This window comes from Eumetopias jubatus, unplaced genomic scaffold (genome assembly GCF_037043125.1).
Source record: "Eumetopias jubatus isolate StellerSeaLion01/CBP00866 unplaced genomic scaffold, mEumJub1_p1.0 scaffold_1, whole genome shotgun sequence".
Taxonomy (NCBI): Eukaryota; Metazoa; Chordata; class Mammalia; order Carnivora; family Otariidae; genus Eumetopias; species Eumetopias jubatus.
Genome location: NW_028274807.1, coordinates 65,081,083 through 65,096,437, shown reverse-complemented (window position 1 = coordinate 65,096,437; position 15,355 = coordinate 65,081,083). Strand labels below are relative to the sequence as shown.

The following is a 15,355-nucleotide window of genomic DNA, read 5'->3' as shown; positions in this document are numbered from 1 at the left end:
TGTCAGAGTGTGTACTCCTTAAGTACAGGGCCTAAGTTTGTTTTATTGACTGCTGTATTCTGGGCACAGAGCACAGTACCTGGCTCATAGTAGATGCTCATTTGTTGAATGACTAAATGAATGAACATGAATCTGTTTCTTCATGAAACTGTGAACTCTTACATTATATTATCCAGCAAATGTTTGTTGAATCAAGGTAATATTAAGAGAAAGTATTTAATGATTAATAGAAGCTTTATTTAAACAATAATATAAAGATCTGGAGCCCAGGGGAGTCACTGTTGCTTCTTGGTGCCAGACTTAATATGAAATGTTCAATGTTCGATCCAATTTTCCTTCCCGGATAAGTTTTTCTTTCCTATCCTGCAGATAGAAGAAACAAAAAACAAAAAAACAAAACAAAACAAAAAGGAAAAAAAAAAGCTTCATTAGAAACAACACATTTCTGACCCATGTTCATTGCAACATTATTTACAATAGCCAAGATACAGAAAAACCTGTGTCCGTCTATGGATGAGTGGATAAAGACAGGGTATATGTATACAATGGAACACTATTCAGCCATTAAAAAAAAAAAGGAATGAAATTGTGCCATTTCTTAAGTACAATCTTCTAGATAACAGAGAATAGACTGGTAGCTGACACAGGCAGGGGGTGGGTGGTGGGCAAAATGGGTGAAGGGGGTCAAAAGGTACAAATTTCCAATTACAAAATAAATAAGTCATGGGGATGTAATGTAAACATGGTGACTATAGTTAGTAACACCATATGGAATATTTGAATGTTGCTAAGAGAATTAATCTTAAGTTCTCATTACAAGAAAAAAGATTGTCTTTTGTAACGATGTTAACAGATGTTAACTAAGATTTACTGTGGTGACCATTTTGCAAAATATACAAACAAAAAAGGTACTGGAAAACAATGTATTTTGTCATAACCCATGGTACAATCTGAAAAACAGGACTGAAATACTCCAAACCCAATTCCAATCCCCCATTGTCTAAAGCCTACAGAGTACGTGTGAGGAAGTAGCAGTCTGAAGAAATAAGGGACAATGAGAAAACACTCCTATTTAAAAACATCTTATGCACATGTTGGAAGAATTATATTACCCCACTAAAAAGTTATGTCAAAAGCAAAATGCAAACACCTTCTGGATTAAGTGTGGCCTATCTTTTTGTTAAGCAGGTAATTTATCAGACAATCAAAATACAGAAGCTCTAACAGGAGAGTGGATTGGCCAGTTTAAAACAGAGCTAGATGAGTGGGCTCCAGACTAGATGGCAACACAAGGCCTGCTGAGGGTCTAGTACCAGGGTGGCCTAGTGTCAAAGATAAATGGGGTTTCTCTGTGACCATATGGCCTCTGATGGCAGATTCCCACCACAGGCTGCTTTTGCTTTCCTACTGTTAGCATATTACAAAGTTTTAACATTAACCCACAAAATGTGACCAGCATAACTAGAATTCATATAAACAGGGAACACACTAAATGATTTATGTATTCTGCTAATACTTAACCCAAATAAACATCTTTTTAAAAAAAATGAACTAAGAAAGCTAAATATAAAGGTTTGCAAAGATAATATTTAAAGGTAAATCAAAATAGGAAAGTTTAACTTCTGTATTAATTTTTTTGAGAGAATGCACACGCATGCGGGGGAGAGGCAGAGGAAGAGGGGGAGAATCTTGAGGCGGCTCCGGCCCAGCGTGGAGCCAGATGTGGGACTCAATCTCACAACCCTGTGCTCATGACCTGAGCCGAAACCCAGAGTCCGACACCCAACCGACTGAGCCACCCAGGAGCCCTTAGTGTTAACTTTTTAAAGTTACTTCTGTAGTCTCTTGCTTAATACTCACAGCACAATTCCTTTACATCACCTAAAACACACCGGGAAAACTCTTTCAGTCTAAGTTCAAGCCTTAGAACTTTAAACTGACCAACTTATTATTTTAAATTCTAGAGCGGCCATTAAATTAAATTTGAAAGACTCAGAAACTATTGTGATTTTTAGCAAAGTATATTTCAATATGAGTTGAAACGATAAAGCAATAAAACCAAACATGTAATTGAAACTTTCTGTTTTAATTCCTGCTGGAAAGGAATAAAGATAAAAGGAGAGAGAAACTGAAGGAAGAGTAGAGGACCAAGGTGGGATGAGCACTGGTAGCAAATGCCAAGAGAAAGACCTGCATCCAGCACAGAGGAACCTATCACATAGAAACACATCAGGTACTTACTCTGTCAGTTTTGAAAACATAAAACCAGAAGAAGAGGGGCCCAATTCCGAACAGAGCTCCTAAGAGCGAGGTCTTGGGAGTGGGTCTGAAATTGGGATAGATGTTTGCTGATCTTGCATAGGTCCAACGAATCAAGGCAGGATCTTCCTAAAATTCAGGAAAACAAAAAGTTATAGGAACTTAACCACACTGAAACAATCTCATCAAAACTTTTGTGGGGGAGCAGAAGAGATGCCTTTTGTGCTCCACCATAGTTAAGGGTACACCCTGAGTATTGCTTCAGGGAAGATCTTTCATTTCTAGTATTTGTTGAGTAACTCTCTGATGTTCCTATCCTGTTCAAGTCCTTCAGAATTTAAAAGATTCTTGTATCACCCCTCAGCTTTCCATTTACTTAAGATTTAAGAAACCTAATCTTTTTAATCCACCAGAGAAGCCACTTTTTCTCTTTGATAATTTTTTTTCTTTTCTGGATTGTTTTGTAGCTTCATTGTCTTTCTTGAATTGTGACCAACTAAACCACAGTATTCCCAATGAGGACAGATTTCATATGCTCTATCATGCTTTGTACTTTGTTTCCAGGACCCTTTCTAATGCTACCCCCTGACCCTGCTCTGTCTTTCCAGGCTTCAAATAAATTGCAGGAAGGTGAAGACTAAAGTAGGCCAACTCTGAACTTTAAGATTTTTAAGCTGACTTGGCTGATATTTTATAAGCAAAATTATTACATTTTACACTATTAAAATAATTTGTAGTGAGGACAGGGTTGTTAAAGAAAAATAATCAGACTGTCTTGGTTAAGAAAAAATATTGTCCATTTTAATATACTTATACTAGCACAACTATGTAAGACAGCAAATCTGCCCCAAACACATAATTAAATTTAATTAGCTAAATCCCCAAATGATTTTATAAAATTATTTGCTCTAATTAACTGATACGCAGATTAAAAATAAGCAGATGAAATCAGCTTTAAAACTTTAATACCAAAGGAGAACATTCAAGGTCCTATACACCACCAAGAAGTCATGATGGATAGGATTAAAATAATTAAACTGGATCTTCCACAGATCCATTTTAAACCGAACTGTTTGCAGAAAACAGTAAAGGTGAAGACACAAGATATAATAGGTTTATGGGGATGTCTGAGTTCAATACCTGAAAGGATAAATACATCTATTCTTTATCTATCCCTTCTGCTATTAACATATTTGAATTCTCCCAGGACAGAATTCTCAATCTACCAGTCACCTCTCTACGTTTATCTGCCAGATCGGTCTTCCAGAAACAGTCATTTCATTTGATAAAGATATCAACAGTCCCATGGCCATAGTTCATTGAACCTGTACTGCTGTTAAGAGAGGTTCCAAAACACACTCCATGGGAGACAGTTCTCCTTCTTGGACACCACTCCATGTCCAAAGAACCATCAGCAGCATCTGCCATGGTGAACACTCCTTGAAATTGTTTCTTCTTTTGGCTTTCAGGGCACACACCTGCCTGGTTTTCTTCCTAACTCTATGGCCATTCCCTCTTGGTCTCTTTTGCTCTCTTCTTCCTTATCTCTCCAATCTCTTAATATTGGAGCTTAGACTTCAATGGTCTTCTCTATCTATATTCATTCTCTTGATGATCTTATCTCCTCCAGTCACATACTTTTAAATATCCCATCTATAGGCCAATGACTCCCAAAATTATACCTTCCCAGACCTCTACCCTGAACTCCAGACATAATGTCCAACTATCTGCTCAACACTGTCATGTTGTCTAACAAGAATGTCAAATGTGATGTATCTCAAACTGATTTCCCAATATTCCACTCCCTGGAATGGAATACATTCTTCTCCGTCTTGGTAAAAAGCAACTTCATTCTTCTGATCACTTAGGTCAAAAAACCTTGGAATCATCCTTGACCCTTCTCTTACACCTCACATCCAATCTGCTAGCAAATCTGGTTGGTTTTACTTTCAATATATACTCAGAACTCACCACTTCTTACCATCTCCACTGTCAAAATCCTGATAGATTACCTCAAAAGCCTCCTAAATAGTCTCCTTGCTCTCCTTCATAATGTATTTTCAACTAAGCAACCAGAGATATGTTAAAATGTAAGGGCAGATTACGTACTCAGTAAAAGTCCTTACAACGACCTACAAAGCTTGGTCTGATCTAATTCCAGGTACTTTTCTGACCTCATCTCTTCCCACTTTGCTCTAAATTTCTCCACTTCAGTCACAATGGTCTCTTCAGTATTTCTACAACTAACCAGACACACTTCTGTAGGGGTCCTTAGACCCCTACATCTGCTGTTCCCTCTACCTAAAATGCTACTTTCCCAGAGAGTTGTGTGGCTAGCTCCCTCACCTTACTTCCTTCATGTCACCTTCCAAGGAAGGCCTTCCCTAGGGCTATCTAAAATTTCAGCTCCTACTACATAACACACATCCTTTATCCCTTCCTTGCTTTATTTTTCTTATCCCTTGCCACTAACATGCTAAACAATTTAGTTTTTTAACCTGTTTATTACTTGTCTGCCCTACTGGAAAGAAAGCTCTGCAAGAACAGGAATCTACAGTCACCTCAGCATCTAAAACAGGGCCTGGCCTATAAAAGCAATTACTTATTCACTGAATCAATCATTGGTAAAGATTAGGCAAAGAATTTCCATGTATTGATCATTAAATGATTAAGTGCCAAGCACTCATTTAATTAATAGAACCACCAATGAGGCAGGTATTACTGTCTCTTGCATGACAAAATTGAAACTGTCCCAGGGCACAGAACTAGAAAACAGAAAATCCGGAGTTTAAACTTCCGCCATCTGGCACATCAAACCCTGTGTATGTAAATAACAAATGTCTCCCTCCACACTTTCTTCTCAGGTTCTGACATCAAGCCAACTGGTTAGGCAGATGTTTTGGGTTACACAGTTCAAGGTTTAAAATTCTGCTCCATCACTTGCTAAGGGTGTATCACTCTATGACCTATTTGTCTTTCCCATATCGTCTTCTCATCTGTAAAATGGGGATAACAACAGGGCCTCTTTGACTACTTGTGACATTTGAATAATATTCAGAAAGGGTTTAGATAGTGCCTGCACAATGTAAACTTCCTTCAATTGTCTTAACTTCCAAAAAGTCCTACAGAACACCAATGCAACTGCTCGGGAAAGTTTTGGTTGCTTTGTTTTTAATATCATATTTGATACCATATTTAAACAGCTTTTGTACAGAAAATTATTGAAAAGCCCACTCACTAAATAATAATAGCTATGAATCTACTGGTTATGTATTAAGTGCCTGCAATGTTATACAAACTATCTCATTTAACCTTACAATGATTCTATAAAGAATGGACTACCTTTCCCATTTAAGAGGATCAGAAAACTAACGTTTAGAGGGGTTAGGCAAACTAAGGTCATCTAGTTTGCCATTATGTTCTGCCTTGGCTTCTGACTTCAAAGACCACAAAGTTTCAACTAGCTGCAGTTCTCGGGTCTTCAAAAGATATAAACAAAAAAGTCATTATATTCCCATCAGGAGAGAGCAGTATTGCTATGAATTGTGAACTGAAAGGTGAAAAACTGCTTTTTTAAAAAATGACACACACGTTATTTGAACACTCATTACAGCCCAGGCACTGTGTTGGCCAGTCATGTGCCTTATCTCATTTAATTCTAACATGTATTATCCCCGTTTTTCAGACAGGAAAATCGGGGCTAACCAGCAGAGTTGAGTCATTTTCCCAAGATTACCCAGGCGGGAAGTGATCAAGCCGGGACTCAAACCCAGCCCGGTGTGAATTCAGGACCGTCCTCTTGACCACCAAGCTCTCCGCCCAAGGCAAAGGGCTAGTGGGTGGGCCTGCTCTCTCGGCCTGGAAGAGGGCCAAAGTCTAAAACACTGATCCGGAACGGTGGCCGCCCCTCTGCGTGGCCTCCCTTAGCCGGTCTGGGCTGCCCGGCCGGGGATGGGGGACCGCCCGGACTCAGGCCCTCGATTCCCGCCCGGCCGGCCCACGACTCACGATGAGCCCTTGGCGGCTGGGGTCGTTGTACTGAAGCAGATACTCCCGTTTAAGCCGGGATCTTATGGCCAACCGCTCGGCTTGCGCCTTCCGGGCTTCGGGAGATACGTTGTATTCGGCTGGGTCGAGGGTAGAGGGTAGGGTAGCCAGACGCGACGGCTCGTACTTGGGGAACGACATCTTGGCAATCCGGGACACAACTGCGCCTGCGCGACTCCGAGGCCCGTCCCCTTTCTTCTGACCTTCATCCTGAGGAAGTGCGCTTGCGCGTTAGCGGAAGGTAGGCGACAAGACTTTGCCCAGGAGCTCCGCTTCTTTCCTCAACCTTCCTCCGGGTCCTGGGCCCCGAATAGCGATCTGCGCATGCACAGTGTGCTTTCCTTGCCCTTTCGCCAGCACCGCCTCCCCCCGCCCCCCGCTTCCCGCTTTTAGCTACCTACAATCTATTGCTTGTTGCTACTTCCTAGCAGCCTTACATATCATCTTTAGGGACATAGCAGAGCTTTATTTTGTGAAGTTGAGCCGGGTGAGAGTGGCAGACACAGGAAATGGGACTGGCTGTAGCTAGAATCCTGTTTCAGTGTGAGTTCCTCCAAGGTGTGTGACTAGACAAGTCACTTAATGTCTCTGAGTTTCCTCTTGCTCATTCTGGATAATGGCCCCTATTCTGTCCACCTACCAAACCTTTTGTGAAGATTAAGTAAGATAATAAATACGTGCCAAAGTGCTTTGCAAAACACAGTGCCCGAACCAAGAAAAAGCATAAGCTTTTCTGTACGTTACCACATTAGATTGGTACAGCATTAAGTAGCGGCGTGTTTTTCATAGGCACGAAATAATGTTTAATAGGAGAATGATGTTATTTTTTTAAAGATTTTATTTATTTATTTGACAGAGAGAGCGAGAGAGGGAACACAAGCAGGGGGAGTGGGAGAGGGAGAAGCAGGCTTTCCGCTGAGCAGGGAGCCCGACACCGGGCTGGATTCCAGGAACCTGGGATCATGATCCCAGCGGAAGGCAGACGCTTAAAGACTGAGCCACCCAGGTGCCCCGGAAAATGATGTTATAAGAGAAATGTTGCCTACCTGACTGTAGTAAGTCATTAACAAATGAAGTACTGAATAAAGCTCCCGAAGAAACAGTATTTAATTAAATACTAAAACCTCTTACCTAAAATCCTTAGCACTCTTGGGTCCTAAGAAGGAAAATCATCCTTAGTTGATTCCCTTATGCATAGGGGCATTGTATCTTAATGTGAAAGATGATTTGGGGGAAATAAGAGGGGGCTACCGGAAAGGAAACCTTCATGCCTACGTCCTTCTCTCCCACTATCACGAAGGGGGAAAAAGCAACTTCAAGTTGAACGGCAGAGTCTGTGGGTACCAGTATGACATTCCTCAGGAGAAAACATGTAAACAATATTTCCGTAACTCAGGCAAGGAAAGCTGGATCAAAAGAGAGCTTCAGCTTGGATGCAATGTCTGGGGACATAGAGGTATGTTGGGGAATGGTTGCTAGGCAGAGAAGGGACCTAGAAAGTGCTGGCATTTGAAGTGATGAGCAGCACTGCTGTCAAATTTATTCAACAATGTAATACTGTTTTAAAATATTTATTAAGCACCCACTGGGTGAAGCATGTTGCGCGCTAGTCAATCTTAGTCCATCTCCTAGGCTCAGTGGGGGAAATGCAGAAGAAATAAAAGCCGTGGTGTTTGTCTTTGAGGAGCTGACAGTATAGGCAGGCAGTACAGAAAGAACAGACAAGATATGGTAATATTCACAAAGCAGTTTAATGTCCAAATGAATATAGAGCAAAATGGGCTCATGAGAATGCAGGCTGAGGGAATGTAGAAAAAAGAAATTTGAAACAAATCACTTACACTCACTTTTAAAGGAGAAAAGAAAGTTCTGTTTTTTTTCAAAGGTGTTTTAAAATACCATAAAACAAAACAAAATGCAGGAGCAGGTTGTAAATTCTAAAGACAATCTTGATAAAGTTTGAAAAACCTTTTGTTTACAGATTAGACACTGATCTGGGAAGAAGGGCATGCAAAAAGGATAAAAGAAAGAAGAAAGGAGTGCAATGACTCCAGATGACAAAGTTTTAAAAAGACTTTGTAAAGTGAAGAGAGAGGGAGAGAAAGAGAGAGAATGACAGAGAGAATAAACTACATCATTTCCCTTTGGATTAGTTAAGGTGTTTGTTCCCACATTTGCTTGATTATCATAAGGATCTCTTAAGATGATTGTCAAAAAGATGGGAGTCCTAAGTTCTGTTCTGCTCTTGAAGATTCAGAACTGATCTGGCAGGGGCACCCAAGAGGCTGTAATTTTTACAGTTTCCTGAAGGGATTCTTCTACTATTGTGTGTTTGGGAAACATAGAGATGACTACAAGAGGTCTTCCTTTCCCTCCTCCTTTTTCCAGGAAATGTCCTCCCGGAGTGAATCTATTTAAGAGGGAGACCTAGACTCCATAATGAAAGAAAAAGACTTGATCGAGACTTTATCTTGAAATAATGCAATCAAAAAATTATGAAAATGAATTTATCTTATATTTAACGTTTAAGGTTACTGTTACAATGTTGTGCTAATTCTGATAAATCAAGTGTTAATTTGTGGACATGGTTATTTTCATACAGCTCATTATCCTTCACTTTGCATTTGACTTCTGCAGCAGGGTCATATTTGCAGAAATGTTGGAGGGCTTTACCCAGTTTTTCCAAGGTCCTTTCTTAATCCTTTGAAACTAAATTATTTCCTTTTGAAGCATTGATGTCATCATCATTCTTATTGGTTGTCTTTTTTTCATTTGTTATCTGGTCCAACTCTGAGCTTTCCTTTATTAGTCACTTTGCATGTGGATCCAGCAGTTCACCAACATCACTTTCATCAATTTTATGGAAGTCCACATCTTTTTCAAGATTTGCGATAAATTTCTATTGTTTTTGAGGACTAGATATTTCCAAATGGATGACTAAGACTTTGATAGGAGTGGATGTAGGCATTAGGGTTAGCAAATGAAACAATTTAAGTGGGAAACAATTTCACAAGTGGTGATTTCACCAAAGAACGTTTCATGTTTTGAAGACTTTTACTTTTCTTTTTTTTAACTTTAAAAATATATATTTAATACTCATAATATTATTCACGGAGTTCTTGGCAGAGTTAAGTATTTTGAGGTTTCTATTGTTGAGAAATTTGAGGTTCATGTTGTCTCTCTTTCAGTCCCAAAAGCTCCGTTTTGAGTTCTCCAGGCTTTGGTGGAATTTCAGGTATTGTCAGGTCCGGCCGGTAGTACCTGTGCCCCGCTTCGGCCCCGGCGCACATGGTCAGGAGGCTGGCAGCGAACCTTTTCAGATACGTGGCCCAGGAGACGCCCGCGGGCATGGTTGGGGGTCGCAGAACGCACCGGCTGTTCGTTCGGCCGCGGGTCAGAGGGCGAGCGGAAGTGCGCGCCGGGGTCGCATCGGACAGCCAGCCGGCGGAACCGAAAGTCAGACTTTTACTTTTCTTAATAGAATTTGTCAGAATTTATTGGGACATGGATTACAAGGGCTAAGTATATGTATTTGACTGTATTTGTATTTGTATTTAACCTGTATTTGACTGGAAGAGGGAGGATAAATTGGTAAAGTGGAGAAGGAGAGAAATGCAAATATGCAGGGGTAGTCAGGTTGTAAGAATGGGACAGGATTTCAGGGAACAGAAGATGGACAGGTGAATACAGAAACTGTAAGAGGCAAGTAAGTCCCTGCTTATGAAGAGCAGTCCTTCTCTTAATTGGGTAGGATCATAGGTAAATTTGTGAGTAAACCCAATGCCCAGAGATTTAACTAATCAGTGATTAACAGCAGCTGACATTTAGTGAGCATTTTCCTTTATTCTTGTTTTTAAAAATCTTGTCCTAACATTGAATATCAGCAAAGGATATGCTGTCAAACTAATGCAGGGTCCCCTCCTTACATGAGCCCTCTCCAGAACCCTGGGAAAGGCCCTAGAAATGTGCTTACATGGCCATTCTGTTTTTGTAAAATTAGAAAAAGTAAGATATTTAAATCGCAGTTGCCTAAGACTGTTGTGTCTCTCCTCTCTGACTTCCTTCCCTTCTATCACATTTTCCCTCCTGTTAGGTGGATCACAGTGGCCTGCATTTGGGGGATGCAGCAAATGAAAATTTGAATTTAGTGGGATATATTTATTTGATTCGCATCAATTTCAAGTGGAATTAAATTACTGCTAGCCATCCAGGTGCAGGATTGGCTTCCAGGGTTATTGTCAACTCCCAGTGTGCCATGAAGGTTCAGGATCAGAGTTTGTGTTTTGATATGAACTTGTCCTGTGAATCCTGGCCCTGGAAATACACAGGTAAAGGAGGAGAGATAAGGCTTAAAATATACAGAACCAGAAGCTAATCTGTGGGAGATTCTTCCAGTCATCATTGGCATTTTTTCTTAAAGCACCTCCTTCCCACCCCCAGCTCACCCCACACCCCAAATTATGTAGGCTTCAAGTCCCATCAAACCCTGATCTTCCTGTTTATCAATCTTGTTAAGACTGCAAGGAAGAGACACAAAGTGCTATGTGAATTAATTTAATTGCAAGGAGATCTAAAAACATGGGGTACGTAGGAAAGTCATCTCTCATTTGGTTATATAGCCACCCTGGGGATTTATCTTCCAAAATTGAAATAAACAGCAGTTCCAAGGGAGAATAAGAACAATATTTTAGAGCTTCAGTGTCCCACCTAAGCTCAAGTAAACCACTTTCTCTTTGTTTACCTAGCATTTACTATTCCTCCAAAAGAGGATATTATTGAGTCAGTTTGGCAGTATTCAATCTAGATTGCCTCAAAGCACCACATGGAAGATTGGCTTTCACTGTATCCAACTTATCTGCAGCTTTGTTGATCTGGACACTGTCCAGATCAGTTATGAATAAGATTACATGACTGTTTTTATCTGATAGGTGCACTTAAGTCACAGAAGCTTATCATATTTAGAGAAGACTCACATAGAACTACTTGCTTCCGGAAGTGGTATATCCAGCAGGCACATTAAGACTACACAGACTGGGGGCGCCTGGGTGGCTCAGTCGTTAAGCGTCTGCCTTCAGCTCAGGTCGATTCCAGGGTCCTGGGATCAAGCCCCGCATGGGGCTCCCTGCTCGGCAGGAGGCCTGCTTCTCCCTCTCCCGCTCCCCCTGCTTGTGTTCTCTCTCGCTCGCTCCCCCTGCTTGTGTTCTCTCTCGCTCACTGTGTCTCTCTCTGTCAATTAAACAAAATCTTTAAAAAAAAAAAAAAGACTACACACAGCCTGTCCATTACAAACATACATCACTTTCTATCTGTTTCTACTAGAGCTTTATAATAAGTCTTGGTATTTCAAGGGGGCAAATGTCTCCATCTTATTATAGTTCAAAATTGTCTTAGCTACTTTTGTTCCTCTTCTTTTTCAGATGAATTTAGTATTAAGCTGTTAAGTTCCATGAAAAAAAAATCTATTGGGATTTTGATTGGAACTGCACTAAATGTATAGCTTGATTTGAGGAGAACAGATATTTTTAAAATATTGCATCTTCCCATCTGTGATCTGTTAGTCAGGTCCTTTGTGCCCTTCGATCATGTTTCGATCATGTTTCGTCACTTTCTCCAGAAGGAATTCTCACCTCCTCTATTGGGTTAATTCTGCTACATTATAGATTCCATTGCTATTGTTAATTGTTTCTTTTCCTATTACGTTTTCTAAGTGGTTATTACTGGTATGTAGTAATATGACTGATTTTTATATACTGATCTTGGAACCAGTATCCTTGTTGAACTTTTTATTAGTTCTGTTGGCTTTTCCATTCATTACTTTGGATTGTTCTATGGAATTGGTCAGACCTTGTGAAAATAGCAATCTTGCCTTTTCTTTTCCAAATCTCATACTTGTTTCTCTCTCTTAATGCTTAGCTAGGACCTACAGTACAATGTTTTATAAGAGTAGAAATAGAGTCTCCTATCTTGTTCCCAGCTTTAACAGGAAATCTGTTCACCACTGAAGGTTTGCTGTAGAATTTGGTAGAAGCCCTTTATCAGGTTAAGAAAATTCTCTTATATTCCTTGCCGAAAGTGGTTTTTTAATCATGGATGAGTGATAATTGATCAAATACTAATTCTACATTTTTGTTATATAGTCATATGGTTTTTCTGTTGATCTATTTAAAACACGGAAAACCATAGTAGGTTGTTCTCATGTGGAATATTTTACATTCTGAAATTGACTCTTTCATGGCATGATATGTTTTTTAATATACTGATTAAATAATTAAGTTGAATTCATTAGCATTTCATTTAGAATTTTACCATTTAAGTTCATAGATGAATTGGCTCTATAATTGTCTTTTTCTTATTTTGTTCTTGTGTCGTTTTGGTAGTATATTTACATGAAATGAATTGGATAGATTTCCTTTTTTTTGTTTTGTTTTTAATTCTCCAAAATGGTTTGTTCAAGACAGGGACTATATATCCCTGAAGACTCTGTAAAGTATCTTTTAAAACTGTCTGGGTCTTCCTTTTTATTTTCAGGGGAGACTTTTGGCTATCAATTCAATTTCTGTAATGGTTTTGGGTTTTTTCAGGTTTTCTATCTCCTCTGGAATGCATTTTGGTAATTTAAATTTTCTTAAGTATCTTGTTTGAAGCTTATTGCTATAGAGTTTCTAATCTCATCTTATGATTTTTTTTTCAGTCTCCACTGTCTTTATAATTATGATCCTCTTTTCGTTTCTGATATTGTTTGTTTTCATGCCCTCCTTAATCCCCATCCCCTATTTCCCCTACCCCCCACCCACCTCCCCTCTGGTAACCATCAGTTTGCTCTCTATAGTTAAGAATCTGCTTCTTGGTTTGTCTCTCTCTCTCTTATTTTTTTCCTTTGCTCATTTTGTTTCTTAAGTTCTACATATGACTGAGATCATATGGTGTTTGTCTTCCTCTGGCTGACTTATTTCACTCAGCATTATACTCTTTAGCTCTGTCCATGTTGCTGCAAATGTCAAGATTTCATTCTTTCTTATGGCTGAGTAATTTCCATCTTCTTTATCCATTCATCTATCAAAGCACACTTGGGCTGCTTCCATAGTTTGGCTATTGTAGATAATGTAGATAATGTTGCTATAAACATAGGGGTGCATGTATCCCTTTGAATTAGTCTTTTTGTATTTTGGGAGGTAAATGCCCAGTAGTACAATTCCTGGATTGTAGGTATAAAAAATTTTTTTTTAAATTTTTTGAGGAAACCCCATACAGTTTTAATTTTTTGAGGAAACCCCATACCGTTTTCCACAATGGCTGCACCAGTTGTTTATTTATTGCTTCTTTTTTCTTCATCCATCCTGCTAGAGGTTTGTCTACCTTGTCTTTTCAGAGAGCCTGCTTTTTATTTTGTTTATCATCTCTAATCAAGTTTTCCTTTTATACTTCTTTTATTTTTCTTGAGATTACTTTAATGTTCTTTTTCCAGTTTCTTAAGCAGAATACTTACCTCATTCATTTTCATTTTTATGTTTTATAATTTTATGCATATAATTATGTACATTTCATTTTAGCTACATATCCATAGGTTTTTATTAGTATTTTCATTGTCATGTAGTTCCTAGTATTTCGTAATTTCTATTATTTTTTTCCTTAATTCGTAAGTTATTTAGAAATGCATTTTTCACTTTCCAAATATTGTTTTGTTTTGTCTATTTTTTATTGTTAATTTCTAATGTAATTGCATTATTGTGTAATATTAGTCCTTGGAAATTTGCTGAGACTTTTTTTTAAGATTTTATTTATTTATTTGACAGAGAGAGAGCACAAGCAGGGGGAGCAGTAGGCAGAGCGGGAGGGGAAAAGTAGGCTCCCCTCCCCACTGAGCAAGGAGCCCGATGTGGGGCTCGATCCCTGGGATCATGACCTGAGCCAAAGGCAGACCACACACCTAACTGACTAAGTCACCCACGCACCCCTTGCTGAGACTTTCTTTGGGACTTAATATATGGTCAGTTTTTGTTTTTTTGTTTCTTAACAAACCATTTTTTTTGAAATTTAGCATACATATAGAAAGAAAAATGCACAAATCATACATATGCTGTTCAATAAGTTATTACAAAGTGAACAAAGCCTTGTAATCATACATAGTCATTTTTATAACAGTTCCATGTGAGCTTAAAAAGAATGGATACTCTATAATCATTGAGTGCAAGGTTAGATCCAGTTTGTTAATTATGTGGTTTAGGTCTCTTATATCTTTATTCACCAGTGTGCCCTTGATCTATTTCCAATATAGAAGTGCATATAATTTCCCAGTGCCATTGTGGTTTGTTCATTTCTCCTTGAGCAAGATTAGAATACACAGGGTGAATTGAAGGTGATATGGAAACATCTTAATGTGCATGCATCTCTGAGTTGTTTTTACCAAAAGACAAAGCAACTCATACATAATGGTTTGCTCATTCCATCCATTTAGTGTGCTGTATACAAACCAACCAGGAAGAAGAGATTTCTGCTTAAAATATACAGTACACTTAGAAACACATCTGTCATGTAGACATATCCAAAAGCTTATGAATATTACATTTTGCATTTCTCTCCTTCAGAGACAGTCTTTTCATCCTAGTCTTGGCATATATCTGTTCTTATTACTAAAGTCACTTACGTAAGGACATATTTGTGCTTGAAAGGAACAATAAGTTTCCTACAGAGTGTAAGGTGACATTTTCTTGCAGGTTGTCAATTTAACATAAAAGAGGGTTGATCCTCTAGCTGAGGCTATGTCATGCTTTTTTCTGTGGTATAAAATGCTGCCCTATCATTATCTTTTGCTTGGGGAGAGCGATAGCCTCCTGGTTGGTTTTCTTACCTACATCCACCTTTACCATACTCCCATTTCTTTACCATACAGCAGCTAAAGTGAACTTTTATTTTTTTTTAAAGATTTATTTATTTATTTTAGAGAAAGAGTGAGAGTGTGCACACATGTGCAGGAGTAGGGGAAGAGCAGAGGAAGAGAATCTTCATGCAGACTCCCCACTGACCCCTGAGTCCAGACATGGGCCTCTGG

General features: G+C 39.0%; 1 protein-coding gene and 1 pseudogene across 1 annotated transcript; both read right to left on the bottom strand.

Annotated features, from left to right (window-relative positions):
• Positions 1 to 215: 215 nt before the first annotated feature.
• NDUFB4 (NADH:ubiquinone oxidoreductase subunit B4) lies at positions 216 to 6,487 on the bottom strand. The gene is made up of 3 exons (XM_028110488.1): positions 6,268 to 6,487; positions 2,242 to 2,388; positions 216 to 363 (listed from the first exon to the last, which is right to left on the bottom strand). Exons 1-3 carry the CDS (start codon positions 6,445 to 6,447, stop codon positions 301 to 303), a joined length of 390 nt encoding a protein of 129 aa, XP_027966289.1. The 5' UTR covers positions 6,448 to 6,487; the 3' UTR covers positions 216 to 300.
• A 2,951-nt stretch (positions 6,488 to 9,438) lies between these two features.
• On the bottom strand, positions 9,439 to 9,676 carry LOC114214833 (ubiquinol-cytochrome c reductase complex assembly factor 6 pseudogene; annotated as a pseudogene).
• Positions 9,677 to 15,355: the final 5,679 nt, after the last annotated feature.